Genomic DNA, 26,367 nt, shown 5'->3' on the forward strand with positions numbered 1-26,367 from the left:
TCTGCCAATTGGTGATGGAGAGTTGACCCTGGATTATGTGATCAATAGACAGTATCTGTGCCGCATTGCAGATGGGTAAGCCTCTAGGCCGCCCCTGCCACACTCTCCCATATCTTTTGAATACCGGCGCAGGCTTCATCACTCAGAGGCCCTCTCTCGATTCCTGCCAAACTTTCTTCCAGCTGTTCGGGGCTGCTGGCTCCAATGATGAGGGCATCGCCCTTTTCACCTTCAAGCGCCGAATGATGGGCCATCCATCGGTACGCCATCTCCGCCGCACTCAAGCCCTCGGTCTCAGCGAGCGCGTTCCATCTCGCCAGGGCTACAAGATATTTCGGATGGCGTAGATAGGGTTTACATGTTGCCGACACAGAGTCCATGTTGCTTTTCATTTGTTCCGCTTGCGCCACCGTCTTGCCGAGGAAGCCGCCAGCAGATGGCCCAAAGGCATAAAATGCCATTCCGAGTCTGCGCAGGGTCGGTAAGAGCGCCATCTCTTTGTCACGGCTCAGCGGGTTATAGCTTCCCTGGTACACAGCTGGCAGAGGATAGCCGCGTTCGACGCAGTGGTTGTACACGGCTTCGATGTCCTTGGGTGGAAACCCGGAAAGGCCAAATCGGCGGAAATGCCCTCGCTGGTATACCTCATTTACTGCAGCAAGAGTTTCAGGGAAGGGGGTGAGGCGATCCATTTGATGAAGATAAAATATCCCTGCTGCCGCGCCAAGCTTCTGGACGCTGGCTTCTGCTGTTTCTATGATGCGATCCTTGGTGGCCCATGGCGTCGTTCCTGTCCAGGAGGAAGGACTCCATTTCGTATCCAAAGTGAATCTTGCACCGGCGCATACTTGTCCGAGAGCAGCTTCAGAGTTTCCATAAGCCTGGGCCGTATCGATAGTCGTAATGTTGTGCAGACGCAAGATGGTCAAGAACGATTCGAGATTGGTCTCGGGCTTGAATAGTTCTCTGTTGCCGATTCGTGTCCCGCCAAAAACGGTCGCGACAGGCCTGCGCACCATATTGACCTTTCCTGAATGGTGCGTTCTTTGGATGATGTAGTTGTCAGCTCAACATGCTGCAAGCCCATGTGGCGATGATGTATGAATGGGCTATAAGCCTTGCCGATCAACTTTAGTGGCCGTCCAATAGTGGGGGCTGTTGAATGCTCACACCAGCTCCCATGTGAAGCAAAGGATCATTCTTGTGGCAGAAATAGTGTCCCATGAATTCAAGCCAAAAAGATAATTAACGCGCCACTAGTCAGATCACCGGCGCGGGCTTCGCTCACGCTTGACACGCCTGTCCTCGAAGGATCTGGAGCGGCTGCGGCGCCTGAACCTGTCATCCCGATGTCTGTATCCTCCGCGGTCCCGGCTACGATGGCGGCTTCGATCTTTTCTGTGCCTTCCATCATCCCGCCCACGACTGTCCTCCTTTTCATGCCTCTCTCCCTTTACATATCCATCTTCCTTCTCACGACTCCGCTGTCTGCGACCTCTATGGCCCCGGTCATGGCTGCGACTCCTGTGGCGGCGTCGCTCGCCGTCATCTCTGTTGCGCTCACGGCTCCTGCTTCGACTTCGGCGTCTACGCCGGGTATCTCGGTCTCGTCCATTTTCATCGCGATGGCGGTGTGACTTTTCGCGGGCTCGTCTCTCGCCGTCCGCCGCTGACGGTTCTGCCTGCTCCGGTCCAGAGGCTGGTCCAATCTGCCTCTTGTCTGCGACCTCTACTGAGTTGGCGCCTGTCGTATCTCTCTGCTTGACGGGCAGCCCCAGAGCACGTGCAATCGCATCCTCCTCGGCCTCTTTGACTTTGCGCAGCTCTTCCTTGCGCTCACGCGCCTCACGCTCCTCTTGCGTCTCGTTGGCGTTGGCGGCCGTCGCGTCGGCCTTGGCGTACCAATTCAGGTCTTTGCCTCGTTGCCAGCGGCCTACAGGTGCCTTGAGACTATGGCCGAGGTAATTTTCGCGGCGAGACGAGTTGGCGACTTCGTCCCAACTAAAGTTGACGCCTCCGCGCGAACCTGTCTTTCGAATCGTTGAAAGGAGATCCATCGCCTCGGCCGTTCTGTTGGCAAATATTGATTCACTCTATTAAAGCTGATTGAGTGATCCAATGCAGACGAGAAGGCTTTTATGATGTCGGCCGCTGTTTGTGCAAGGTGAAAGATGAGGTGTTGCAGCATTTGGCTTAGTAAAATCCGGCGTTGCACCACCAGCAAGATCTCGGACCCACGTCATTTCGCCTGCAGCTCCGCGCTGCTGCATCGCGCCATGCTTCATCATTCAAAGCAACTCGCCAGCCACTGAAAATGGACAACCCAAGCGATCCACCGCTCGACGAGATACAATGGCACTCGCCACAGCTCATTCACGAGATGGGCGGCCTGCACTCCAACACGATTCTCTTTTACTTTGCCGAGTCGCCGTTTTTCGAGCGCACCTCCAACAACGCCGTCATCATGAGCCAGGCCATGAACAACATGTCCATGTACCATTTTATCCAGACCCGCGAGGCCTTTGAGGGTCGCCTCAAGACCATGTCCGGGCTCGAGTTTATCGTCGGCGAGGAGCCCGCCGAGTCGGGTCCGGGCATGGGCACAGGCGTTTGGGTCATTCGCAAGCAGACGAGGCGAAAGCGCTACCAGGAAGCGGATGAGATTACGGTGCATGCGTCGTATTTCGTGGTCAATGAAAACATCTACATGGCGCCCACGCTCGCAGATATCCTTGCGGCGCGAATCGTGCGTAGACCTGCCTATGGGGCCCCGATTTATTGGGACAGCTAATAAAGGAAACCTCGATAGATGTCGATATCCTCCGCCATCGCGAAAGCTCTCCCCGCTGCTGAAGCCGCACGACGATGGCGCCCTTCCGGCGGCCACAGCTACAAACCGCCCGTCGTGGCAGCGACTGGCCCAGCCGGCGCGCTCCAGGCCGCGCGCGCGCGCATGCAGGACTCAAAAGAGGGCACGCCCGCTTCGGGCGCCACCAGCAAGAGCGCGACGGCCCCTGCGCCGCGTAATATCGAGGAGCTGTCGCTGGAACGATCGGCTGAGGAGGCATTTTGGGTACACATGCGGCACGGCGGCGAGTACCTCGACGAGAATCCCATCACGGGCCGACCGGGTGAGTTCCACCTGTCGTCGACGGGCCGCAAGCCCGCCGTGGCGCCGCAGGCCAACAAGGCGCCCACGGGTATCAGCGCCATGACGGGGCCGCCGCGGCTCAACACAAAGGTCGACGACAAGAAGGACGGCAAGGCGGAGAAGGCGCCGCGGTCGGCGATGCCGAAACCGAAGCGCAAGAAGAGCAAGCTAGGTGGCACGGCGACACGTACACCTACAGCAGCTTGAGGCAACAGGAGCAGTACGTTCAAAAAGCTTGCCAGAAGTGGACTATTTTCGCAGCATCGGGCGTTTGGGACAATTCTTATTTGCATTTGTGGTTAGTGCTACAGGATAGCTACATGTTTATTGACGATACCCTACTTCCTACTTGAACCACGGCAGAGACAGACCACAGAGAAGGTCTATATAGTGTGTCCGCCATCTGCAGATATAATGGCGCCTTGCAAAAAGGACGCCTTGGAGCTTGCGATGAACAAAATCACGTCTGCAATCTCTTGTGGCGAGGACTTTCGCGGTACTGGCATGCCTCGCACCGCATCACCATCGTGGGGAATGTCTCTGGTGAACGGTGTACTGTCGCTGGTCAGCAAACAAGTTGTCAGGTCCGGCAAAACAGTGCTCTGCCTACTCTGTGATGCCTGGGGCAACGCCGTTGACGCGAATGTCAAAGGGCGAGCACTGTAATTCCCTCGTTAGTTCTGTGCTTCTCTCATCCTCATCCAGCAGGACATTGCGTCACTTCTTGTGGCTTACATCGAGGGCATCCGACTTGGTCATTTGAATCACGGCCGCTTTCGACGCGGCATACGGTGCTACATGCCATGATTAGCAATTGTTTTCTTGCCAGCGCAGTCGCTCCTCGCCATTTGGCTTCTTCGTCTCTTACTCTTGCCGGGTATAGGTGAAATCCCGAGGCTGCTAGCAACATTGACAATGGCGCCGCGCGCGCCGGGCCTACCATCATGCGACGGCAGGGGCTGCTGCATCTTCATCTGGCGCGTCTGCGCCCGAGTACAGAGCCACACGCCACGGGCATTCACGGAAAAGACATTGTCAAAGTCTGATGGCTTCACATCAGGCGAAGCCGCTTCCGGGCCGTAGATGCCTGCGCCCTCCGCCCCCCGGCCGGACGTGTTAGCCGCATCCATCCGATGCGTTTGTTTGGGCTAGAGTTCGTACCTGCGCAGTTGGCAGCATAGTCGATGCGTCCAAACCGCTCAGCAGTGCATTCTATGGCTCTTCTGATGTCTGCCTCCACGCGCACATCCATCTGGGCAACGTAGACTCTCGCCTGTGGAGCGATGGCTCGGATGGCCTGCTCGGTGACCATGAGCCCAGTATGAGTCACGTCAGCAATGGTAATTTTGGTGCATCCTTCCTTGGCAAAGGACATGGCAGTGTGTCTACCGATGCCTAAGAAAAGTGTTAATTTGAGCAATGTGGTGTTGATGTGCAGCATGTTCGTTCGGCCTCCACATTCAATATCATATGTCATGTAGGACAAGTCCTGCATCGCATTGACTTGGCCGCTTCTTTTCATTCTTCGAGAACATTGGCACTGCACACTGTTTTATAAAATTCCATATCAACTCACCAGAGCCTGCACCAGTCACAAATGCGACGCCAGGATAGAGGGTCATGATTATCCTGTTGGTATTGTTGCGTTGACAACTGCAGAAGCCTAGGTAGTAACTTGTAAGCGGGTATCGGCTTGACTAGGCTGGGCCTCGCTGACGGACTATTCGTGGCGTGCAGCGACCCCAAATCTATACTAATAGACTGGACAGAGCAGAATTATTGAATTAGTGTGTTGTGTAGTTCAGTGCAGCAGGATGGACAAGATTTGGTAGTAATTGTATGGATAATGAGTAAAGGGAACAGAAAAGGGCAGCTTCAAGATAGCCGAGAAGCGTACTTATTAGTGAACAATGGCAGGCCCAAGTCTAAAAGGCGCGTGCACAATGCGACCCTTTCCCCTCTAAAGGAACAACCAGAATGCAGCCCCCATTTCCCCACACGTCCGGCCATATTCCATTCCTAGTATAACGGAAACCGGAGGATCCGAAGGGCTGACGCAGGTTAGAAGGGCTGCCTGGCCGGGCTTCTCGCGACACACCATTGTCGGCGTCGTATTGCCGCCAAGTCGAAAAATGACAATTCTTCATCCTCACCATGCGTCTTCATGTGTGGTCACGTCTCAAAGGGCTACACCAATGACTTTCGCACAAAGGGTCACGCTTTGTGCTCCATCTAAAACCTGTCTCATTTCTTGATACCCATCACCCGCTATATACGCCATTATATAAAGATAAAAAAAATACAGACCGCATATGCATGCAATGCAGGATATGCTGTACCCCAGACACGACGATGCGTGGCGCGCTTTAGGCACACCGCATCACTTGTTGCGCGTGCGTTACTTTATTCCACCACCCATCCCCGGCCGGCAATCTTTCTCTGCTTGACCTTCTTGGCCGGCAGTTGCCAGCCCTGCCCTCCGGTATTCTCTGCCCGCAGGTATGGGTTCACCCAGCATTCTCGGGTCGCACCGCCGTCCACAGATGCCGATGGCGCACGCGTTTCCTTGATGGGCTTGCCGTAGGTGAGAAGCGATGTACCCTTGGCAAGACCGGCCAATTGTCCGCCTGAGATATCGGTGAGTGCATGCATCCTGGTCTTCGGTTTCTTTGTACCATCGCCAGTAGGCGTCGCCTGCTGCAGGTACGAGTAGACAATGTACTCCGGGCACTCCTGGATGCTCAAGTGCGCCATGGGCGATGTCGGGTGGATATACACAAGACCGGCCTCGCTCGCAGCACCCGATGCGCCTTGTAGAGAAATCAGAGGCATGTATGGCACGTCAATCGCACGTTTCGGCTTGCGGTGTTGCTCCGGGGGGACGGGAGCCTTGTCGGCCCGAATCGCGACCTGGTCGATGAAGCCTGCGGCAACCATCTGTTTTAATGCCAATACCTGCTTTGGAGACGGCGGGTCCAGCTTGTCTTTGTACTGAAGGCTGGCAAACGACGGGATATTCGTCCGCAGCAAGTCTGTGATTTGCTTGCGCAGCTGCTGGATTTCCTTGAGCACCTTGTACCGCACAAAATGGCTTCCACACCAGGCTTCCGTCGGGTCATGGGCAAACTCGCCAACAACCTGTAGCAGCTTGATTGCATCCGACTTGTCGTCGAGGTAGCAAAAGTTGTGATGCACCTCATTGAACATGCGCCGCGCGTTGACTTGTTTCGTCTCGGCCACAATGTCAGCGTTGGTGCGAATTGCGCCATCCACCTGGGCTGCAAGGGCGGGCACAGCCTGCGCCTCAGGTAGAAATACTTCGGCGGCAGACAGGCCGGCAACCAGTGCAATGGTATAAGGCAGGCAGTCGTGCAAGTGTCCAACAAGTAGAATTCTCGCAAATCGCGGTGACAGAGGAAAGACGGACATTGTCTGGCCGATTTGTGTAATCTGACCGCTGGAGGAAATTGCCGAGAGATATTCCAATAGCTTTTCCGCAGTGGCCAAACTGTGTCGCTCTGGCGGCGTGGGAAAGGGAAAGTTGACCACATTCTGCAAGTTCATAGACTTGAGCTGCAAAACGACGCCCTCAATGGGCATGCGTAATAGCTCAGGGTCTGCAAACTCCTGAAAGTCACGCTCAAATACAGCAGACGAGTATAGTCTGTAGCAGTGACCAGGGCCTGTACGGCCTGCACGACCCGCGCGCTGATTCGCACTGGCTTTACTAATCCAGCCAATATCATAGCTTTGCACGCCGCTTTGGCGGTCGTAGTTTCGGTCCTTGACTCGGCCACAGTCAAACACGAATCGTGTTCCAGGGATTGTTAAAGAGGTTTCGGCGACATTAGTGGCCAATATGATTTGTCTCGTGCCTTCGGGCGCGGGCTCAAACACTCTCATCTGTTCTCGCGTCGGGAGAAGCGAGTAAAGAGGCAGGATCTGCACCTTGAGAGGCGCTGCTTCCTGTTCTTCTTCGATCTCGAACTCATCCTTTTCTTCTTCACCGTCAGATACTATCTCGTCCATGTCATCATGCGTATTGTCATCCACATCGCCGAGATCAAGATCTTCTACCTCCAGCGGTGCCTCGGAAGCTGATATCTGTACTCTGGGGCCTTCGGCGGATTTCAGTCCGCCAAAAGCTGTTTTTAGGCGCTTGCTGAGCTGGAGAATTTCGTTGCGGCCAGTGAGAAACACGAGGAACCCACCAGGTGGAAGTTTTCTGTGCCCACGGCTGATTTTCTTGAATGCCTCTTCAACGTAATCGTGGTGGGTCTTGCGAGCAAAGTGCATGGTGACGGGATGCTGTCTGCCCTCCACCTCAAGCACTGGAGGAGGTGTGGGGAATAAGTTTGGGTTCATGGTAAGATCTTCGATTCGAAGGGTAGCAGACATGATGATGAGCTTCAGCGGCTTGACCTTGATGTCTTCCTTGGCCAGCTCGGCACGGAGCTTGATCACTCTGCTCAGCATACCGATCAAAATGTCCGTATTCACACTTCTTTCGTGTGCTTCGTCAATGATGATGGCTGAGTATTTCTTGAGAGTGATATCTTGGGCAATCTCGCGAAGCAAGATACCGTCAGTCATGAATTTGACTGCAGTCTTATCGTCGACACTCCCCTCGAAGCGAATTTGATATGCGACTGCTGAAGAGTGGTCGCCCAGCTCCTCTGCTACACGCTTGGACATGCTAACAGCAGCGACTCGGCGAGGCTGCGTGACACCAATCATGCCTGGTGTCTCCGACTCCGCAGCTCCATATCCAGCTTCAAACAGAAATTGGGGTACCTGCGTCGTCTTACCGGAGCCTGTAGCACCACAGATGACGACAATGTTGTGGTTATGGATGGCTTCCATAAGTCTCTGTTCCTCGGAAACGACTGGGAGTCTCAAGCGAGCCTCCTGGATCTCTGGTTTTCTAGTAACCGTGACGCTGAAAGCCTTCCTTGCAGTATTTTCGGTCGGTTGCAGTTCCATAGGCAGTGGATCTTGCTCCGGAGCCCGAGGAATAAAGTTCTCTGGCCTTGGTATCACCATATTGCTGGTCGTCGAATCAGTTGGGTTGAAGCCCAGAGCTTCATTTCGCTGTTGCGTTGCCCATGCTTTAAAAATCGAAGATCTCTTGGATTTTTCTGTATTGTCCTCCTCGTCCTCGTCTTCTTCTTCTTCTTCTTCTTCTTCTTCTTCTTCTTCGTCAGCGTCGTCGTCATTTCCGTCGTCACTGTCGTCGCTGTCGTCGCTGTCGTCGTCATCGCCCTCGTCATTTTTGTCTCCATTGTCGCCTTGCGACTCCTCGTCTTCGTCACTTATGCCACTCCATTCATCCTCATCAGTCCCACTCTCACTCTCCGGAGAGAGACGCTCTACCGTGGCTCTGACTTTGGATTTTACTCCGCCTCGTTTTTGTCGCTTCTGGATAACTGGTCGTCCATCTTCGGTAACGTCGAGCGGTCGCTTCAAACCGGACCCTAATACGGCTGGCGTTTGCGCAGTGACTGCTTTCAGCTCTGTAAGCTTTGCTTCAGTTTGCGCGATCGCTACAGGTGCAGGTGTTCTAGCAACGGTTGGCTTGTCGTCATTGTCATCATTTTCGTCGCTGTCGTCCTCGGCTGCCTCTCGCCTCTCCTCCAAGAGCTCCTCGCCATTATCAATCCCAGCCCTGGCTTCTCTAAGTGCTCTTGACAGACTCTGTTTCTTAGTCTCGCGGCCTTGCCCCAAAGATTTGCTGCTAGAGAATAAACTTGTGTCGATTTTTCTCGAAGCCAGCTTGGCAAGCAGCTCTCGGTTCTCGTCCTTGCGTAGCTTTGTGTCAATGTACTTTTCGAGACGCTTGGCTTTCTTCGAGTTCATTTTCCCAGCCTCTTGTCTGAGCTCCTCTTTCATGCGTGCACGCTTGTCCGCCCATTCCAGCTTGTCTGCCGAATCGAGGATTTCCTGATTAGTGTCTGCGACGTCATGGCGGCCATTTTCCTTGGCCCGCTCACGGGCAAGCACCTTGTGCTTGCGCTGTCTAGGAACAAATTTTGCCATTGTCGCACGAATTGACACTATATGGCAGATCTTTGTTCCAAGATTACTTGCACAAAACCTTTTTTCGGGCTTGTGTATTCTGCGAATCCATGGCGACTGGCACTACATGGAAATTTTGGTGGAGCTCAATTTTGCCGCTGGTGACCGCAAGAATCTGCAACCAAAAACGGGACTAGTGCGGGGCGGTGAGCTCGTAACACCAAGCTATCTACTCAATACTCACCCTCGGTGAAGGTGTTAAAAGCATTCTCGGGACCCAATCAGATTTTCCAAGAGCACAGCAAAATGTCAGCTCCTGATGTCAAAGAAGATACTTATCCCGCCAGGAGTCAGAAAGTAAACGGAGTCGTGAATGGAACCCCTACCGAGGTGATGTCGACTAGTTACTCTGATCGGATCTTGGTCACAGTTAGTCAAGAAGGGAGACTATCACAATGGGTAAGCAAACGGTTGCAACTTAGCGACCCCTCAGCTCATCGCGTCTATAGGTCCAAGTTCCCCTAACGCCGTCTGCTGCCGGCAGCGTTGACATGACACTTCCTGCTGCAAGCCATGGTCTCCTCCCATCCACACACCTCACACCAACAACGCTACTGGGCGGAGGCGGGGAAGAGCGCGAAACCATCGGACAGCTCTACGCAGCACAGATTGCGAGCTTTCTATCGCTACGCTACCCCGATGATAGAAGGACCTTGGTTGTTGGATTCGGACTGAAAACCATTGATAAGGAAAGAGAGGCCTTTTTCGATCTTTTTGAGCTCGCTCGAAAAGTCTTGTAACTAACTCGGCGCAGCTTTGAGGTGCGAAATTGACAGCCTCATCTATCACATGTGACAGTGCTGAATTCGGCGCAATTTCAATCCTGCGCGATAATGCAGCTGTTTCTCACATATGTGGCAAATTGAAACCGGCTTGCGCCCGTGTTCAAATGCGTGTGGCTTAATCTGCTTTCACACCACCAGCTGCCAGCTGACGTATCATTGTCACCTCCTTCTGCACCACATCGAGTCTACACGCACACCTTGCCGCAGTGTGTTTTTTTTTCTCTTCTTTCCAGAGAAAGACAACTCGTATCTCTACTGCGCTATAGTCATGATCATATTCTCTCAAACCAGCTTTGCCCACCTATGCAGAAGCTATCACTACAGAACTTCATCTGACTACCCTTGTAAGGGAAAAAAGGCCGCTCATCAAGGAGAACGACTGCTGCGACCAAAGCCTCTGCCTCAATTCAGGTGGCAACGAGTAGGTGATAGTTCGAGAGGCTGTCAATATAAATGCAGGCTAATGGGGCATCCTGCAGGGTTGCCAGCCGGAAAGTCAAGACAAAGCGTTGAGTCGATGCTGGCTTGCGGCGTTACATCCTCTAAAGAGGGGACTCGGCACTTCCTTTAACAGGCGGAATCTTTTTGCGAACTCCAAGCATCGAGGGTCCTGGTTGAGCATCCGAGGTATGGATCAGTTGCACAGGGCGAGGATGCAGTATGACTAAAAGCCGTCCCATATGCAGCGGCATGGATCTCCATGCTTGCTTTCGAGAGCGTTATGATACGCCAGAACTCAAAATAGTATGGATCGCCAGCGCTGCACTCGAGGGGCATCAATATTCTGTGATGTGCAATGTAGGCTTGTTTCCTGCAATGCACCACGGGTGAATGACGGAGCGGAGGAGGTCGAATCTCTAAGCCTGGTTGTCTTTCACATGGTGGGGAGCGAACACCTATCCCGCGTCATTGCCTGAGTTGATGACCTATAAGAGATTTGGTATTTCTGATTTCCCCTCAAGTTTCGAACCATATTAACAGCACAGAAGAATTGGCAAAACATTTTTGAGAAAAAGGAGTCCTTGCTTGCAAGCTCAAGTCATCAGTCATGTTCCTGTTCTACGTCATTGCAATTTTCCTCATAGGCGTCGTCACCATCGCCATCATCCGGGCCGTGACGTCGCCTCTGCGCTCGATTCCGGGGCCTTTCCTTGCCCGGTTCACCCGTCTCTGGTACTTTGTTCGTGTCGCCAATGGCAACTTCGACGCCGAAAATCGTGCTCTTCATCGGCGCTACGGGCCGGTTGTCCGCCTCGCGCCGGGCATGTTCAGCATCGACATGCCGGAGGCCGTTCCCACCATATACCGCGTGGGCTCCAAGATGCCCAAGTCGGAGTGGTACGATTCTTGGCAGGCACCGGGCGAGCACTGGTCTCTCTTTCCAGACAGAGTAATGAAGCGGCACGCGGAGGACAGAAGGCGCTTCCAAGCGCTGTATAGCATGACAAGTCTGCTGAGCTATGAAGGATACGCGGACACATGCGCAGAACTTATGGTGCAAAGGTTTGACGAGTTTGCGGATGAGGGTACGGTATTTGATTTACTGCACTGGTTTCAGTGCTATGGGTTTGACGTCATTGGTAACATTACCTTTTCAACCCGATTCGGGTTTCTGGACCGCGGCGAAGATGTTGCTGGTTTGATCAAGGCACTGCACGATCTCGTTGTGTACGGGGCACTAGTAGGCATCTTACCAGAGACACATCCGGTCCTGTACAGAGTCACCGAGTGGCTAGGCATCGGCGGCGCTGCTGGCCGAAGCTATATGCTCAATTTCGTGCGCAAGCGTATAAGAGAGCGCCGGGCTGAGAGGGCCGCCGCCGCCGCCTCAACGGAGAAGCCGGCAGCATCGCTGGGTGAAACATCCGACCAAAACAAGCCAAAGAGCTTTCTCGACAGGATGCTGGACCAGAATGAACAGGATCCCAACAAAGTAACAGACAACCACATCTCTAGTATGGGGCTGATCAACGTCGTCGCCGGCGCCGACACGACGGCGATTACGCTCACTGCCATCTTTTACTACTTGATGCGAACCCCCAACGCGCTGGCGAAGCTGAGGGAGGAAGTGGACGAGATGTGCAAAGATGGCAAGATTGATCAGTCTGGACATGTGCGATTTCAAGACGCCAAGAACATGCCGTACCTGCAGGCGGTGATTACAGAGGGCATGCGGTTACACTCCGTCGCCGGTCTTCCGCTGTGGAGGGACGTGGCGGAGGGCGGCGTTGAGCTCGGCGGGCAGTACTTCCCCGAGGGAACCACTGTAGGAGTGAACGGCTGGTGTGCGCATTACAACGAGTCTGTCTTTGGGGAAGATGCGCACGAGTTTCGGCCGGAGCGGTGGCTGGTGAAGGATGAAGACAAGCTGAAGCAGATGAACGCCTACTACCTCCCAGTGAGTCGTCTTTGAGTCGTTCTGCAGAGTCTTGTGAGAATTAATTTTCATACTAACCGCTGGATTCATAGTTTGGGCTGGGCTCGAGGGCGTGTATTGGGCGACACATTTCCATTCTGGAAATGTCAAAGATCCTGCCGCTGCTTGTCAGGAAGTATGATTTCGAAGCGGTTAATGGCGATGCACCATGGAAGACGAGAAACGTTTGGTTTGTTAAGCCGGTCGATTTCCGAGTCAAGGTGAAGCGCAGACTGTAACTTCTAGTGCGGCTCAGGTTATGGTTAATGAGGGGGGCGCCGAGGGCGAAGACTAGTCAAGCTTTACTTTTCGAGGATCTAGCTACGATGTCTCTACCGACCAAATGATATTGCAATCTAAATTGAGTAGTAATATTATAGCTATATTATTGTTCCTCTTGTCGAAGTATTCCTCAGATCAGTCGGAACTGCGAAGGAATTTGAGTATTGTCAGCCGTGACCTCAAACCTAGGAGCTTTCACGTAGAGGCGTGAGAGCTGAACAGCCTGTACGAGAATGCTAGTAATGAACAAGATATTCCACGAATATACATATAATAAATATATATTCACTACTAATATTGTTATTTAGTTGGTAGTTCACTACTGATAGATCATTACAGGGAAATCAACCTCAAGCATCTGGTGTGGTGTTGCCCTGTGATTCATGTTGTAGAAGTCTAGGGTATTCGCATACGATCGCACTACCAATGTCACTTTTGTGACAGGTATTCAAGCCTCGAAAAGCCGAGGTAACGATGCCTTTAGCTTCTTCTATCTTTTAGCACGGCTGCATTTCTCGACAACTGCAAATTGAAGCTGCCACGGGTTTTGGTGTTTCTGACTTTTCAAAGCTGCAAGATGTAATCTAGATAGGTTCCGCGAATCAACGAAACTGCGCTTTTTTTTATCTTGCGCTAATGGAGAGTTCCCATGTATACGAATTCTCCAAGTAGTTTTACAGCAGCGAAAATAAGGGCTTCCAGTCCAAAAATAGACCTACCAGTAAGTTACACCGAGCCTCTAGTTTATTTAGCTACTGCATGGCGCCAGCACATGTACTAGAGAAAAGCATGCAATCTGTTTTTCTATAGACTATAGGTAAAATAACAACGAAAAAACATCAAACAAATATAATCATGTTAAACTCAAGGACAAAAGTACTCGTGATACATCACTCCATCTTGAACCTTGAACCTTGACTATACACTCGTCTGCTTGTTGCACTGGATGCCCGTTTCAACCGCAGCTAGATCCCTGTCATCGCCTTGGTTGTACTATTGCCAATATAGGCACGTTGAGGTGCCAACTCGTTCGTTGAGGGCCGTTTAAGTGCCGACGACGACACGAGTTGCACACGTAATAGCGCCATGAACCCGAGTTTCTTTCTTAGCGTGGGCGTTTAGCGTGGGCGCATGGAAACGTCGACAACAGCCTCCTGTAGTATATTCCCTATTTAGGAAGGTGTGGAAAGCGGGTGGCTTAGCCGTACGGATATACGGGCTGGGTAGGTGCCCAGGAGTGAACCCTGGTAGCTATTAACGCCCGAGTTACGTTGGTCGCCCGTCTTTGAACCAATGGCCTGATCTTTTGCTCCGCGTGCCGACGGAACAAGGCGTTCGTTGCATGGAAGGTTTATCATGCTTGCCCGCACTCCATACTATAGCACCTCCAGGTGGTTATAATGACCCCTGTGGAGACACGGACCGGCAATTCTAATCCTACGTGACCGACAGTTTGCATGGTAAGGTCCAAACAAAAAAATAGAAAGTAATTTTACGTGCCAAAAGTTTATTTACTTTGAATGGCAGGTTGTATGGAAGGCAACTTGAAGAAGCCCAAGAGAAGCAGCATAGGAGAAATTCGGGCAAGATAAACAAGCTCAGTAGTTTGCCGATATGTGGCTTGCGCTCCCAGTATACATACGTCTTGGCATTATTATTACCAGCCAGCGAGTTCGGCGTACTTACCTCGGAAATACCGTTTTTCTACCGAGAAAAAATTCTCCTGAATTGAATTGTCACCTAAAGAATTATCAGAACAGATAAATCCAGGATAGTCACTTATATGCAGACATGTACGGATAGGCAGCTTCGCTTTGCACCGCCTGTCAGATGGGGATATAGCAGCGGCGACACAGCCCAGCACAAGCCATAAAAGCGGAAACAACCCGAGACCCGATGCCAAATCAGGCCTGATTCTGCGTTTCTAATGGCTCATATGACCTCCTAAGGACGGTATTAGACATTGTTCTATTTACCGGTAATCCATGCAAGCCAAAATACATTACTACCAGCCTGTATCATGCGACGCTATAGCTCTAGTTGGTTTAGATCTGCCTGCACCGTTGAGGGTTCCTAAGAATTGTTGTTGAATGGAGTTTCCGAAATGATACATACTGCCTGTCCATCCTGGTAGTGCCGAAGGCTTCAAACCCCCCCCCAATACCAACTTGGCCTGACGAAAATGCTACCAATTCTGCCCACAGACATTTTGCCTACCTGGGTTCGGGGTCACTATGAGACATGGCTGTACATGATTGGCATTTTCGTGCTACTAAAGCCGATTGCGTACTTGACACTGCGGATTCTGGCCCAACAATACAGTGAGTGAACAAGACAACCAGTAACTAGAGAGCAGCAAGCCCAGCAGCCCCTCTCATTTTTTTTGTCTCACAAAGAGCTTCATGGTTAATAATTAAAAAAACAGCCTACACCGTCTTTATTCGCAAGTCAGATGAGGCATATGATATGCTCCTCGGCTGGATCTTTGCCGCCGGAATAGACAAGGGCGCTCGCTCCGTCATTGCCCGCGTAGGCGTGCGTGGTGGTGGTCTTATTGAGGAAGAGGCGGCGGCGGCCGCCGGCCCCTCGCCCAAGAACAACAACAAGAAACGCATCACCTTCTCGCCCTGGAACGGGGCCTTGCTCTTTTGGTTTCACGGCCGCCCAGTCTACTTCAAGACGCATATGCGGCAAGTGGGCTTGCTGCAGGAGGAGGAAGTCACCGTCGTGTCGCTGGGCCGGTCCGCCGCGCCGCTGCGCAATTTGCTCGAAGAATGCCGTCAGCTTCACCTGCGCCAGACGGAGCAGCGGGTTGCCATTTTCGGCAACCACGGGAGCGCCTGGTCCAAGGAAGCCTCTCGCGTGGCCCGGCCCCTCTCCACCGTCGCCATGGACCGCGACACCAAGGAGCAGCTCGTCGCCGACATGGCCCGGTTCGTGAATCCGGCGACGCAGCGGTGGTACGCGCAGCGCGGGATCCCGTACAGACGCGGCTATCTCTTTTACGGCCAGCCGGGCACGGGCAAGACGAGTCTCAGCCTTTCTGTGGCTGGGCATTTTGACCTGGACATTTATCGGATTCAGGTCTCGGGAATCACCGATGACAGTCTCAAGCAGCTCTTTGAGAAGCTGCCAGAAAGGTGCGTCGTCTTGCTAGAGGACGTCGACGTCATCGCCAAAAGCCGCGCCGCCTCGGGCGGCGGCAGCCCCAGCGGCGCGGACTCGGGCCACCCTGCAGATGCCGCCGTCGGCACCACCATGTCTGGGCTCCTCAATATTATTGACGGTGTGTCGTCGCAGGAAGGTCGAATCCTCATTATGACTACAAATTATGCAGCACGACTGGATGCGGCCCTCGTCCGCCCCGGCCGCATTGACGTCCGGGTAGAGTTCCCGCTGGCCGACAGGAACGCGGCCAAGAACCTCTTCGACCTCGTCTACCGGAACCCAGTGGACCCTACCGAGGATTCTTCTAGCGAAAAGGACAAACTGCATCTGCTGGCGGACTCGTTCGCCTCGAAACTACCAGAGCGACAAGTAAGCCCCGCTGAGGTCATGTCCTTTCTCCTCCAGTACCAGGAGTCGCCGCAACAAGCAGTCGACTGCGTCCAGGAATGGCTTGCTTCCCGCGCATCTCGGCAGCTGCAAAATTAAACCAATTCGCAATAGAGCTCGATAAGAAAACCTGATGCATTCTCGGACAGGTATAATGAGCAGGAAAGGGGGAGGAAGGGGGGGGGGGGGTGTATTGTACTGTACTGGGAATCGTATCATGATGGCCTCATCACAACCATTTACAGATGCAATCATGAAATTAGAGTGCTCGTAACTAGTTACAAATAGTGTCTCATTTCGCCGCAGCTTGATCCCCACATAATTGAGTTGGCCGCAACGCGATATTGCAGTGCCGCAGAATGGGTGAACCTTTACTAAATAGAGGGCAAAACAGACCCCAACCACCTGGCAACTTAGACGACCAGCTCCTCCTACCTGGTCTCGGCAGAGAACTCGGCGAATTATGCTTTGTACAAAATCCTATCTGATCCTACACTGCGAGTTGCTCCAGCATGCTGGACGAACCTCGAGAGAAATAGCAAATAGCATCACCAAGAAAGAGTTCTGGAAACTCCATCGAACTCTCCACTATTCAATTAGCGCCTGAAGAACACTTGTAGCACGTAATTTTTGTGTCTCCATACATCTAGAAAGAGAATACAGATGAGAATGTTTTAGGCTATTTACTCCACTACCTAGGTTAGCCAAGATCTGATCCTGGTCGTCGGTATTCTTTAAGCGGCAAACATGATTCCGTCTCGGCATTCTAGAAGCGGTATGCCTTGTATTATTATGACAGCGATATCGGTCCAACGCCACAGGGGTCGACCTTGCGTCTACATCTTAGAACCCATCACGGTGCCAGCAGTACGGATAGCGAGAATGTGTTTACGGGGTGACCATGTGTATTGTTTCATCCCATCAGGGGGCGGGCGCTGCCAACTCCATCCTATTGTGACTCCAGCTGACCCATGTCTATTTAGTAAAGAACGTAAATAAGGAGCCGGCCGGGGCCCGCGCCTCGGTGCTCAGTCGGATGACTCCCACCTGGGGAACGGGCACGACATGGACAGGCTTGCTAAAATTACCAGTTGCCTTTTTCATCCCCCACAGCTCCGAGATGGTCTTGGATCCAGGTGCCATGGGCTGGTCTGGGAGGCAAACGTACGATTCCCCCTGAAGGCTCTTACCAAAGGCGACCTTGATGCTGCCTGCGACAGTGCCAAAGCCAAAAGCTTCAGCGTCGGCAAGCTTGGTCGCCCCATCACGCAGCGAGGGTTCGATGACTGTAATTGCGTGACTGTGTTAGCTTTCTTGTGAGCTAAAAGGGGCTTTACTTTTTTCCTTTTGGTTTTTATAGTCCCCGCTAAGCAAGGCAAGAAAAGGACCTACCATGTGTGCTAACATGGCTTGCCGTCTCAAAAGATTGAGCGACATACTTGGTTGTTGTGAGTGAGTTCTACAACAAATTGTGTAAGATTCCATGTAGCCAAAACCACAGAGGGCCCTTGAAACTCACCAAAAAGGTTTCGAAATATTCTCCCGGGGCAGTCACGGCCGGAAGTTTCGCTGCCGATGCTGGGTCCACGGTGACCTTTTTCACCTGTGCAGCAAGGTTAACGGAAATCTTCTCTTGCGGCATTCAAGAGCCCTCTTTCTTACCCAATCCAATATATCGGATAGAGCCTTGTTGATGACACCAAGAACCTGATTCCTTGTCGTAGCACCACCAATGTAGTTTTCGGGAGAAACTGCATTTGTTAGTGGCTTCTGTCTCATGAGCCTTGGCCGATTGAGTGACTGGAGTATTTACTCTGTTGAGCCCCCTTCAACAAGGCTTGATAGCTGCTGCTATCCTTGAACACGGACCAACTCTATGTACTCTGATTAGACCGGAAGGAAAGAGACAAGAAATGGTCAGACAAGGTTTTTGTCGCCTCAAAGTACTTACATAATCCTTGGCTGTGGTATAGTCGGGGACTTGGAACTGTTTGCTCCAGTTTGGTACGTGCTCATACTTCTCGAGAACCGCACTGTGGGACTGGCGTTAGCTCTCATATCGCAGCAACGTCAATACCTGGCTGAGACTAACCGGCGCTTCCACTCGCTATCCTTGGCTCGAGCAAGAAAGTTGTCGGCGATGGTCTTTAGCTGAACCAGCTGGGCCGCGTCGCCACCACTGCCATTACCGCTGACAGTCTGCTGCGCATCTGAAGGTGCACCGATGTACACGAACTGCATATCAACCTCCGACGACTTCTGTATTTCGGTCATGCTAGTCTTGAGAGACTGTGTCAGCTCGACGTTGGCTCCGAAAGCATTGAATGCAGCTTTTGCTCTTCTCCCATGTTAGTATCTTCATTTTGCTATCCTTCTGAAGCATCTTTGAGTACTTACGATTGTTCTATAGCCTTGTGCTTGGAAGAGTCGGTCGTTTTGATGTCGACACGCGCAAAGAGAGCACCGCCCTTTATGAAATCTGATAGAACATGTCAGCTCGCCAAAAAAAAAAAAATAGTAGAATAAGTCACGTACGGCTGATGAAGCGATCGCAGTATACTGAGATATCGGCAGCATTGTCCCAGTTGAGAGCGAAGCTAGCATCCGACGAGGTCTGCTTCTCCACGTCGACCTTGACCACATAGGTCAAGAAGCTACTTTCGAACTAAAGCGAGGGTATAATGAGCCAAGATTGAATGCAACAAAGACTTTGGCCCATGGTCGTAGCCATACTTACTGAACTCTTATCTAGGAATGATGCAGTTGTACCGGCAGAAGGGCCAGACTCTACAGTGGCCTTGACAGCGGCACCAGCGCTGGTCTCAAGGACGTTGACGAGTTGCCTATCCGTAAAAGTAAGTAACCAGAGAAGCAATATGTGAGAGAGCACCAGAGAAACTGACTCGTATTTATTGATTTGAATAGCTCGGTAATCAATCTGGAGCTGCGGAGATTGAGAGTCGGGCTTTAAAGAGACATTGACTGCGTTATGACGACAGCCATGATTGAGATATGTGTTGTAGCTGTGAGACCAGTCAGAACGAAGATAGCGAAACTCTGTGTAAAATCAAATCTGAGCTCAACTAACCCTTGACCAAGAGTCAAACCATTGGAAAATGGCACAGTCTCGCCATATGCAACATTCCAGAATAGCAGAGCCACTGGGAATCTGCCCAGCACAGAGGTATCAACACCGATTCGCATCTTATGCTACTGATGATTGATGTTAACAAAAAGTGTGTGATAGATTTGATGCTTCAAGATGTGAATAGTGGCGTTTGATATTGGGTGTAGGGAGATGACAAGTTTAAATAGCGAGGCTCAGCATTGCCAAGGAGTCTTTCCGCATGACGGAATAGATTGTGTCATATATCAGGCTTCCAGCTCTAAATGAATGACACGTGGTTTTCATTTTACTTCTGCCGATTGGCAGGGCCTGGACAGAACCGACGTGATCAATGCACTATACGGACCAACCTTTCCGAGTCCACAGATGCCTTTTTCGGGTACTGATTAGCCAATGTAACATCAAAACGAGTGAACAGAATACTATATTTTGTTGAATATAGTCTACCTGATTCATGACATATAACTAGCTCATTGATTTATTAAATAAATCATCATCATGAAAGAATAGACTCTCATGTTTCGTATAATCAATTGAAGTTACTCGGTCACTATTTTAGATGCCGAATTACTTGCGCCCGGCTTATACTGAGCACAGCCCAACTACATGGCTTGGCTGGGGTAATTCGTAACTCGAGTCATGACAGTCCGTAACCCCGGCTATGCTCAAATATAGCTCGTGTTAACTGCGGAGAAAGGCCAAGTAGCTGTGCAATCTGAACTTTGAAGCGACTTCGGGACGCACGGGTGCGGTAGCAGATGGGGCAGTTCGGCAAATGCAACGCGCCACTTTCGACCCGTCGGCGAGCATGGGCCGCCGGCTGTCGCTGCCGTGATGAGCTGTCGCTGTCGTGATGTGTATATAATTATCAGACTTCCTTTGGGTTCAAGGACTATTTATCTATTCATTCTCATCATCTTTTCAACTTTTGACCGCTACACCAAACAAATCAACCAAACTCTTATACATCACTTCTACACCATGGCTTACGCACAATGGGTTTCTGTTACCATCGTTAACATTGTTAACTCTGGAATCATTAGCGTGCAAGACGCTTATGTTCTTTGGTATGTTGATCGGGGAGACGCCGTTTCTACATGAGAGTCATTGTACTAGAGAGCTCCCAAACTGAAACAAAAACCCCAGGGGCAAGTTCTATGAAGGCGACAACAAGAATAATGAGATCCAGCCTGCCCAAGTCAACAAGACCACTGTTGCTCCAGGAGCGCAGGTGACTGTGGCCGCGTCTGGCCGTTCAGACTCGTCTTCCGGCGTCGAAGGCGGATTCAACATCCACCTGGGTGGTCAGAAGATCTGCGGTGTCTACTTCAACTGCCCATGGGGTGAGAAGACGAATGACTTCCAGATCAGGGACTATGACCCAGCCACTTCTCCGTATCATATTAATACGTCGCCCATCAACAGAGACAGTGGCGCTCTGGGCAATGTGACCGTGACTGTGCTGTTGCGATAGCTTTACCCGAGGTAGAATAACTATTTGTACTTTTGCACTTTAAGCTTTCTTCATATCAATGGAAGTGATAACTACACGGTATTACAGCGTTCTGGCCTGGCAATAACCATTTAAACATCTATCAGTAATAAGTTCGCCAAGCTACAAGCGCCTCAATGAGAACATATGCAGTCAGAAGTAGCAGATAGATTATTGATTATTATAAGAAGGTTGAAAACTACTGGCTCTTTTTGTAGGCACCAACAAGGATCTATATATACAGTATCTTCGCCGCATGCATACCACCCTCGACATTGGAGGTGCCTATTTAGATACCAGGGGGCCTGCCTCGGGCCAATCCAGAGACGTATTCGTGGGCTGCAGGACGAGGCCGCACGTACGCGCTGCAGCTTGCCACACTTTATGCTGTGCCCCGTGTCATGGTTTTTATGGGACGCCAGTATAATAGCAAGTGGATAAGGTAGCCTTGAGACTCGCGATATATGTGCGTAGAGCTCTTAAACAAGTACTGTTAAAAGTTGATTGTGAATCATCTTGTATATCAAACAGTGCAGGCAGGAGCCCCCGTGAGCATTTATGTGTAAGTAGGATTGCTGTACGTCGCAAAATTGGACACAGTCCAGACATAGGAGACAGCGGCTGCGCTCCCATGATCCTTCACCCGAACACCCAATGACGAGGCCGGGCTGTCAAGTAATCAGACTATAAGAGGGGTTCTTATCAATGCTGTCCCACTATCGGGTGTATAACTCTGCAGGCGGAATCTTAGTTTTTCCTGACGATGATATTTGGATTGATTATATACTGTAATTATTAGAGGGAACTTGCGCTTTCATCAAAGCTGGAATGGTCCCCGCGTAGCATCCAGAGGCGTCCCGAGAGTTATTGCCATTCTGGCCACCGAGAAGCCAAGTGCGATCCCTCGGATAAATGTCCTTATCTGGATCGCTTTGGATGTCCCCAGAGACTCACAATTGCATCCTTTGGCACGCTGGTACCCATTATTACAGCAGTGACCCCAGTCCACCCCACGGGCACGGAGAGATCGTAACCTGGCCCGGCCCGCCCTGATCGCATTATCGGATATTATTCAATAATGACCCCTCTTTCCTTTCATTTCCGTTCTCTCTGCGCTGCTCGATCCACGATTCCTGGCCATCCCGCACTATCCTCGTCTCTTGAATCTCGCTTCTTAATTCTCTCGCCTCTTGATTCCCTAACCTCTTGATTCCCTAACCTCTTGATTCTCTTCCCGCTTCATTCCACTCGCCTCCCACCCTCCGCCCCCCCAAAACCAAATGGAAATCATCATTGTCGGCGCCGGCATTGCCGGTCTCTCCCTCGCCCTCGCCCTCGCCCGTGCCCCCGGCCACCACCGCGTCCTCGTCCTCGAAGCCAAGCCCGCGCTCGCCGAGCTCGGCGCCGGCCTGCAGCTGACGCCGCCCGCCACGCGTCACCTCTTTGCCTGGGGCATGCGCGACGACCTCCTCGCGGCGTCGATTGCGCCCGCCGAGATGCTGGTCCGCGACGGCCGCTCCGGCGCGGCGCTGGCGGCGATCCCGACGGGCGGCATGGAGGAGCGGTACGGCGCGCCGTACCTGGTGGTGCACCGCGCGGTGCTGCACGGTTTGCTGCGCAGGCATGCAGTCGCCGCCGGTGCGGAGCTGCGTCTCGGTAGCAAGGTGGTGCGGTATGACTGGGCGGCCGGCGCGGTCGAGTTGCATGATGGGAGCCGCGTGGCTGCCGATTTGGTGATTGGCGCCGACGGTGAGTTTCGCCATGCACGTTTACCCCCCCCCCCCCCTCCCTCTCTTTCCACCAAAGTATAGCAGAAGGTGTAGGTTTCGCCGGATAATACGTGAGACTTATGTTTTTGTGTTTTCAAAGGCATCAACTCGTTTGCGAGACGTCAGCTCCTAGGCGACACCAACGGAAGCGCACGGCCGACGGGCCTAGCGGCGGTCCGCGCCATGGCCGAGGTGGCACAGATCCAGGCCGATCCGCAGCTCGCCTCCGTAGCCGACCTGGAAACATTCAGCTCCCACCTGTGGATCGCGCCGGGCAGATCCGTCATGGCCTATCTCATCAAAGAAGCCAAGCTCTTCAACGTGGTGCTCTCGCACCCCGACGACATTGACATGTCCCAATTTACGCCCGACGAGTACAAGGCGTTCGCGCAGGACCTAGTCAAGGACTTTGAGCCCAGGTACGACTTTCCCCTCTGCTCCTCCTAAGCATCAGAACACCATCTTCACATGCACGTTCAATATCACACATGCTCGGCTAACACAGGAGGGGGGGGGGCGCGGATAGAGTACGGCGACTCGTTGACATTGCGCTGCCTACAATGCAAAACTTTCCCATTCACGCCGTCCCGCCTCTTCCACGCTGGACCTCGCCCTCGGGCCGCTTCCTGCTCGTCGGCGACGCCGCGCACGCCATGTCCTTTTACCTCTCCATGGGCGTCAGCCTGGCCGTCGAGGACGCCGCATCGCTCGCCGCCGTCCTCGACCTCGTCTGCACACCACCTTCTCCTCCTCCTGCCACCACCACCACCACCGACCACAACAAGCTGCAAAAGGCTCTTCGCGTTTTTGAGCACGCCCGAAAAGAACGGGTGCATATCGTGCAGGATGCCAGCCTGCACGGCGGCCACGTGCTGCATGAGGAGGACCCCGCGGCGCGGGAAATGGTATACGCGGCGCTGCGCGCAGATGGGCTGCAGGACGAGGGCATGCCCGAGGCGACGCTGGCGACGGAGAGCCCGACATATGGGCTGGCGGATCAGCGGGTGCGTGACTGGTGCTTTGCATATGATCCGGCCAAGTACATCAAGGAATGCTATGAATTGATGGCGTAGACGCAGCGCCTGCCACCAAACCACATGACACTATGCGGCGAGCAGCTGGTTTTTTTTTTGGTGTAGCAGTCTCATGTTAGAATCAAGAAACATTTTTCATCGGAATTCTCGAGTACTGCTGTCGTATTGAACTAGATGTGCAGAAATACTCGGGACAGTGCTGGCCAGATTTTGCCCGCAGCGGCGCTGGAGAACTTGGCATCCCGCCATAACCTCCCCGTCCGTGGTCAATCGCGCCCTTGCTTCTCCAAAACTGGAATGACTGCATCATAAATCTTCATCGTACTCATATATGCTCGGTAAAACTATATAGCCCAGAGCCGTATTTTCATCTAGACAATGTTTCCAGACATTGCCATCATGGGAGGATTTTATACTCGTCACTGCTTATATAACGTCTCTTCTCTGAATTCGTCATGCTTCTCTCTTGGTATATACCTTGATTCGCGCAAATTCGCACAAATTCGCTTCGCAACAGGGCTGACATACTGGCTCATTCAGACGACAATTAAAACCTGTGTGTATACCAAGTGCCGAATGATGCCTTATGCTCCGGATTTAAGTGAGTGTCCGACATTACATGGCTTGCGCTACATGTGTTGGTCTACGAGCGGGAGGCGGGCTTGCGGTCTCTATGATTCTGAGTTAGTCATGTCATTTTCAACAGCAAAGTCGACAACGTACGTGCTCAGCCTTCTCGACAGTTGATGTAGCTTCTTGTCATTGTCGGCGTCGTGCACAGCCTTTTGCATCGCAATATTTCTCTCCTCTGACTGGTGTCTGGTAACTTCTTCTTGGCTAGGAGGCAGGTGCTCGTTTTGCAGATCCACCTTCTTGGCATCCTCAAAGGAGCTGATGGCATTTTTGATGCCCTCGGCACCCAGCATCAGAGTACCCGCAGGCAAACGGCCGCCAGCGACTGTTTTGAGCTCTGTGACACGCTCCGCCTCCTCGCGCAGGACCTGAAACACTCGTGACATACGACCAATGGCGAGAATCTTGTTTTTGATCGCTCGGCGCTTGAATTCAATCGAGTTGGGGTCGTCGGGCGTCGCGACGACAGGTGGCGACACGCCGCCCGGCGAGGTCGACGAGGGCGTCTCCTCTCTAAGTTCCTCTTCAGAACACGTGCTGAGAATGGCAATCAACATGTCTGTAATCTTTTCTCCGACAAAGGGTAGCGACCAGGTAAAGACGTCCATAAAGTTGGGTAGCCAGTAAGGGTGCGGTGTGCAGTTGAATTGGCGGATATTCATGACGTTGTTTTCGTACTTGAGGACCGCGGCCTTGTTATTATACACGTCGAGGTAGTTGGGTGCGGAAAAAATGGTCATGACACTAGGGAAGCCAGTCGTCTTGGTCTTGCGGTACATTCGATAGCCGGCGTCCTGGGCTTCGTGTGCGCGGATGACGGACAGCAAATTGTTCTTCTCGAGAAAGGCGCATGCTGCAGGGTATGAAAAAAAGTATGAGCATCCTCGTACGTGGTTATGCAAAAAATAGTCGCTCGTCTTTTCCTGTCCAAAGTCTTCAAGAGGGTCAGCCCAGAGAATGTCGCACATGAGACCCTGCGTAGGAGGCTCTCTGAATCGATCAATCTGAGGAGGGGTTGGTTAGCAAAACGCCTCATCATGGCCTATTGGAGGAGATAACATCTCGTACATTTCTCAAATCATCCAGAGTGTGCAGTTCAGGGCTAAGACCTCCGTGAATACAGAGAAACTGCTTGTTCATGACAGCAGCTAGAGGAAGGCAGCAAAAAGCCTCGATGCAGGCCTCGTAAATGGCTTCGGAGTATTTGTGCTTGCACTCTAGCTTAAAGGTAAAGTAGTCGGTCAAGTGGCGGCACTCGTGGTTGCCGCGCAGCAGCCAGAGGGTTTTGGGGTAGTGAATCTTGAGCGACCACAGGTACAAAACACACTCAATGGAAAAGTAGCCACGGTCGACGTAATCGCCGAGGAAGAGGTAGCGCGTCTCGGCAGGGTCGCCACCGACCTCGAAGAGCTTCATCAGATCGTAGTACTGGCCATGGACGTCACCGCAGACGGTGATGGGGGCATCCATCTCGAGCAGATTGGGTTCTGCGCGCAAGACGTCGGCGCCGGTCTTGAGAATGAAGAGAGCCTGCTCGTCGGTCAAACGACCCTCGCGGTAAAAGTGCTGCTTGAGAAAGTGAATGTCGGGCTTGGTACGGGTGCTGTCTGAGAAGAATTGTTCATCTGTAGGCTTGGAGGTGGCTGGTGCTTGCACGTCTGCATGGAGGACGACTTGATCAGCATGATGAGGCAGGCGGTGCGCAGATTATGACTATTGAGAAGAGTCTGTCGCGCAACGCTATGTGGTTGACGACGTGTGACGTACGCAGCCTGAAACTGCGCAGTAGCAGGAGTTGACATACCTTTGCAAACACGCTCCATGGTGTTAACTTGGGTGCCGTCTTCCATGGTGTGGATTGTAAAATCAATCTCGGGGACAGGCTTCTTCTGCTGTATGGCGCGAATAGCATTATCAACCTGCTGGTTGCGACGGTCCTCGGGGGTGGCGCGCTCCGGATCCATGGCTGCGGCGGTGGGCGGTGGCCGACAGAGACGTAGAAGAAATCAGGCAGGTACCAACGGAATTGCTATTGGCTGGAGAGAAGA

The 26,367-nt window shown here is 52.4% G+C and overlaps 12 protein-coding genes across 12 annotated transcripts; 6 read left to right on the plus strand and 6 right to left on the minus strand.

Moving 5' to 3' along the window:
- Positions 1 to 83: 83 nt before the first annotated feature.
- On the minus strand, positions 84 to 1,019 carry BBA_02692 (aldehyde reductase (GliO), putative; the record flags this gene model as incomplete). The annotated part of the gene is made up of 1 exon (XM_008597789.1): positions 84 to 1,019. The coding sequence occupies one exon, from the start codon at positions 1,017 to 1,019 to the stop codon at positions 84 to 86; it is 936 nt and encodes a 311-aa protein (XP_008596011.1).
- A 246-nt stretch (positions 1,020 to 1,265) lies between these two features.
- Positions 1,266 to 2,057, minus strand: BBA_02693 (kinase phosphorylation protein; the record flags this gene model as incomplete). The annotated part of the gene is made up of 1 exon (XM_008597790.1): positions 1,266 to 2,057. The coding sequence occupies one exon, from the start codon at positions 2,055 to 2,057 to the stop codon at positions 1,266 to 1,268; it is 792 nt and encodes a 263-aa protein (XP_008596012.1).
- Positions 2,058 to 2,314: 257 nt separating this feature from the next.
- BBA_02694 (MED6 mediator sub complex component) lies at positions 2,315 to 3,358 on the plus strand (the record flags this gene model as incomplete). Its single annotated transcript, XM_008597791.1, has 2 exons — positions 2,315 to 2,746; positions 2,810 to 3,358. The coding sequence occupies 2 exons, from the start codon at positions 2,315 to 2,317 to the stop codon at positions 3,356 to 3,358; spliced, it is 981 nt and encodes a 326-aa protein (XP_008596013.1).
- Positions 3,359 to 3,534: 176 nt separating this feature from the next.
- Positions 3,535 to 4,773, minus strand: BBA_02695 (short chain dehydrogenase; the record flags this gene model as incomplete). The annotated part of the gene is made up of 6 exons (XM_008597792.1): positions 3,535 to 3,706; positions 3,762 to 3,811; positions 3,887 to 3,945; positions 4,020 to 4,238; positions 4,313 to 4,546; positions 4,728 to 4,773. The coding sequence occupies 6 exons, from the start codon at positions 4,771 to 4,773 to the stop codon at positions 3,535 to 3,537; spliced, it is 780 nt and encodes a 259-aa protein (XP_008596014.1).
- A 781-nt stretch (positions 4,774 to 5,554) lies between these two features.
- On the minus strand, positions 5,555 to 9,187 carry BBA_02696 (helicase associated domain-containing protein; the record flags this gene model as incomplete). Its single annotated transcript, XM_008597793.1, has 1 exon — positions 5,555 to 9,187. One exon carries the CDS (start codon positions 9,185 to 9,187, stop codon positions 5,555 to 5,557), a length of 3,633 nt encoding a protein of 1,210 aa, XP_008596015.1.
- Positions 9,188 to 9,472: 285 nt separating this feature from the next.
- BBA_02697 (uncharacterized protein) lies at positions 9,473 to 9,966 on the plus strand (the record flags this gene model as incomplete). The annotated part of the gene is made up of 2 exons (XM_008597794.1): positions 9,473 to 9,625; positions 9,676 to 9,966. 2 exons carry the CDS (start codon positions 9,473 to 9,475, stop codon positions 9,964 to 9,966), a joined length of 444 nt encoding a protein of 147 aa, XP_008596016.1.
- Positions 9,967 to 11,059: 1,093 nt separating this feature from the next.
- Positions 11,060 to 12,666, plus strand: BBA_02698 (Cytochrome P450 CYP5080B3; the record flags this gene model as incomplete). The annotated part of the gene is made up of 2 exons (XM_008597795.1): positions 11,060 to 12,409; positions 12,481 to 12,666. 2 exons carry the CDS (start codon positions 11,060 to 11,062, stop codon positions 12,664 to 12,666), a joined length of 1,536 nt encoding a protein of 511 aa, XP_008596017.1.
- A 2,225-nt stretch (positions 12,667 to 14,891) lies between these two features.
- On the plus strand, positions 14,892 to 16,363 carry BBA_02699 (mitochondrial chaperone BCS1; the record flags this gene model as incomplete). Its single annotated transcript, XM_008597796.1, has 2 exons — positions 14,892 to 15,030; positions 15,135 to 16,363. The coding sequence occupies 2 exons, from the start codon at positions 14,892 to 14,894 to the stop codon at positions 16,361 to 16,363; spliced, it is 1,368 nt and encodes a 455-aa protein (XP_008596018.1).
- Positions 16,364 to 17,239: 876 nt separating this feature from the next.
- BBA_02700 (uncharacterized protein) lies at positions 17,240 to 19,468 on the minus strand (the record flags this gene model as incomplete). The annotated part of the gene is made up of 12 exons (XM_008597797.1): positions 17,240 to 17,550; positions 17,657 to 17,723; positions 17,784 to 17,867; positions 17,927 to 18,015; positions 18,078 to 18,138; positions 18,216 to 18,297; positions 18,357 to 18,602; positions 18,662 to 18,743; positions 18,800 to 18,929; positions 19,002 to 19,107; positions 19,168 to 19,287; positions 19,353 to 19,468. The coding sequence occupies 12 exons, from the start codon at positions 19,466 to 19,468 to the stop codon at positions 17,240 to 17,242; spliced, it is 1,494 nt and encodes a 497-aa protein (XP_008596019.1).
- A 904-nt stretch (positions 19,469 to 20,372) lies between these two features.
- Positions 20,373 to 20,865, plus strand: BBA_02701 (Asp-hemolysin; the record flags this gene model as incomplete). Its single annotated transcript, XM_008597798.1, has 2 exons — positions 20,373 to 20,458; positions 20,538 to 20,865. 2 exons carry the CDS (start codon positions 20,373 to 20,375, stop codon positions 20,863 to 20,865), a joined length of 414 nt encoding a protein of 137 aa, XP_008596020.1.
- Positions 20,866 to 22,163: 1,298 nt separating this feature from the next.
- On the plus strand, positions 22,164 to 23,725 carry BBA_02702 (salicylate hydroxylase; the record flags this gene model as incomplete). Its single annotated transcript, XM_008597799.1, has 3 exons — positions 22,164 to 22,632; positions 22,753 to 23,071; positions 23,158 to 23,725. The coding sequence occupies 3 exons, from the start codon at positions 22,164 to 22,166 to the stop codon at positions 23,723 to 23,725; spliced, it is 1,356 nt and encodes a 451-aa protein (XP_008596021.1).
- Positions 23,726 to 24,329: 604 nt separating this feature from the next.
- On the minus strand, positions 24,330 to 26,283 carry BBA_02703 (calcineurin-like phosphoesterase; the record flags this gene model as incomplete). The annotated part of the gene is made up of 4 exons (XM_008597800.1): positions 24,330 to 24,357; positions 24,410 to 25,323; positions 25,388 to 25,977; positions 26,124 to 26,283. The coding sequence occupies 4 exons, from the start codon at positions 26,281 to 26,283 to the stop codon at positions 24,330 to 24,332; spliced, it is 1,692 nt and encodes a 563-aa protein (XP_008596022.1).
- Positions 26,284 to 26,367: the final 84 nt, after the last annotated feature.

The sequence above is a fragment of the Beauveria bassiana genome, assembly GCF_000280675.1.
Source record: "Beauveria bassiana ARSEF 2860 unplaced genomic scaffold BBA_S00005, whole genome shotgun sequence".
NCBI classification, from domain to species: Eukaryota; Fungi; Ascomycota; class Sordariomycetes; order Hypocreales; family Cordycipitaceae; genus Beauveria; species Beauveria bassiana.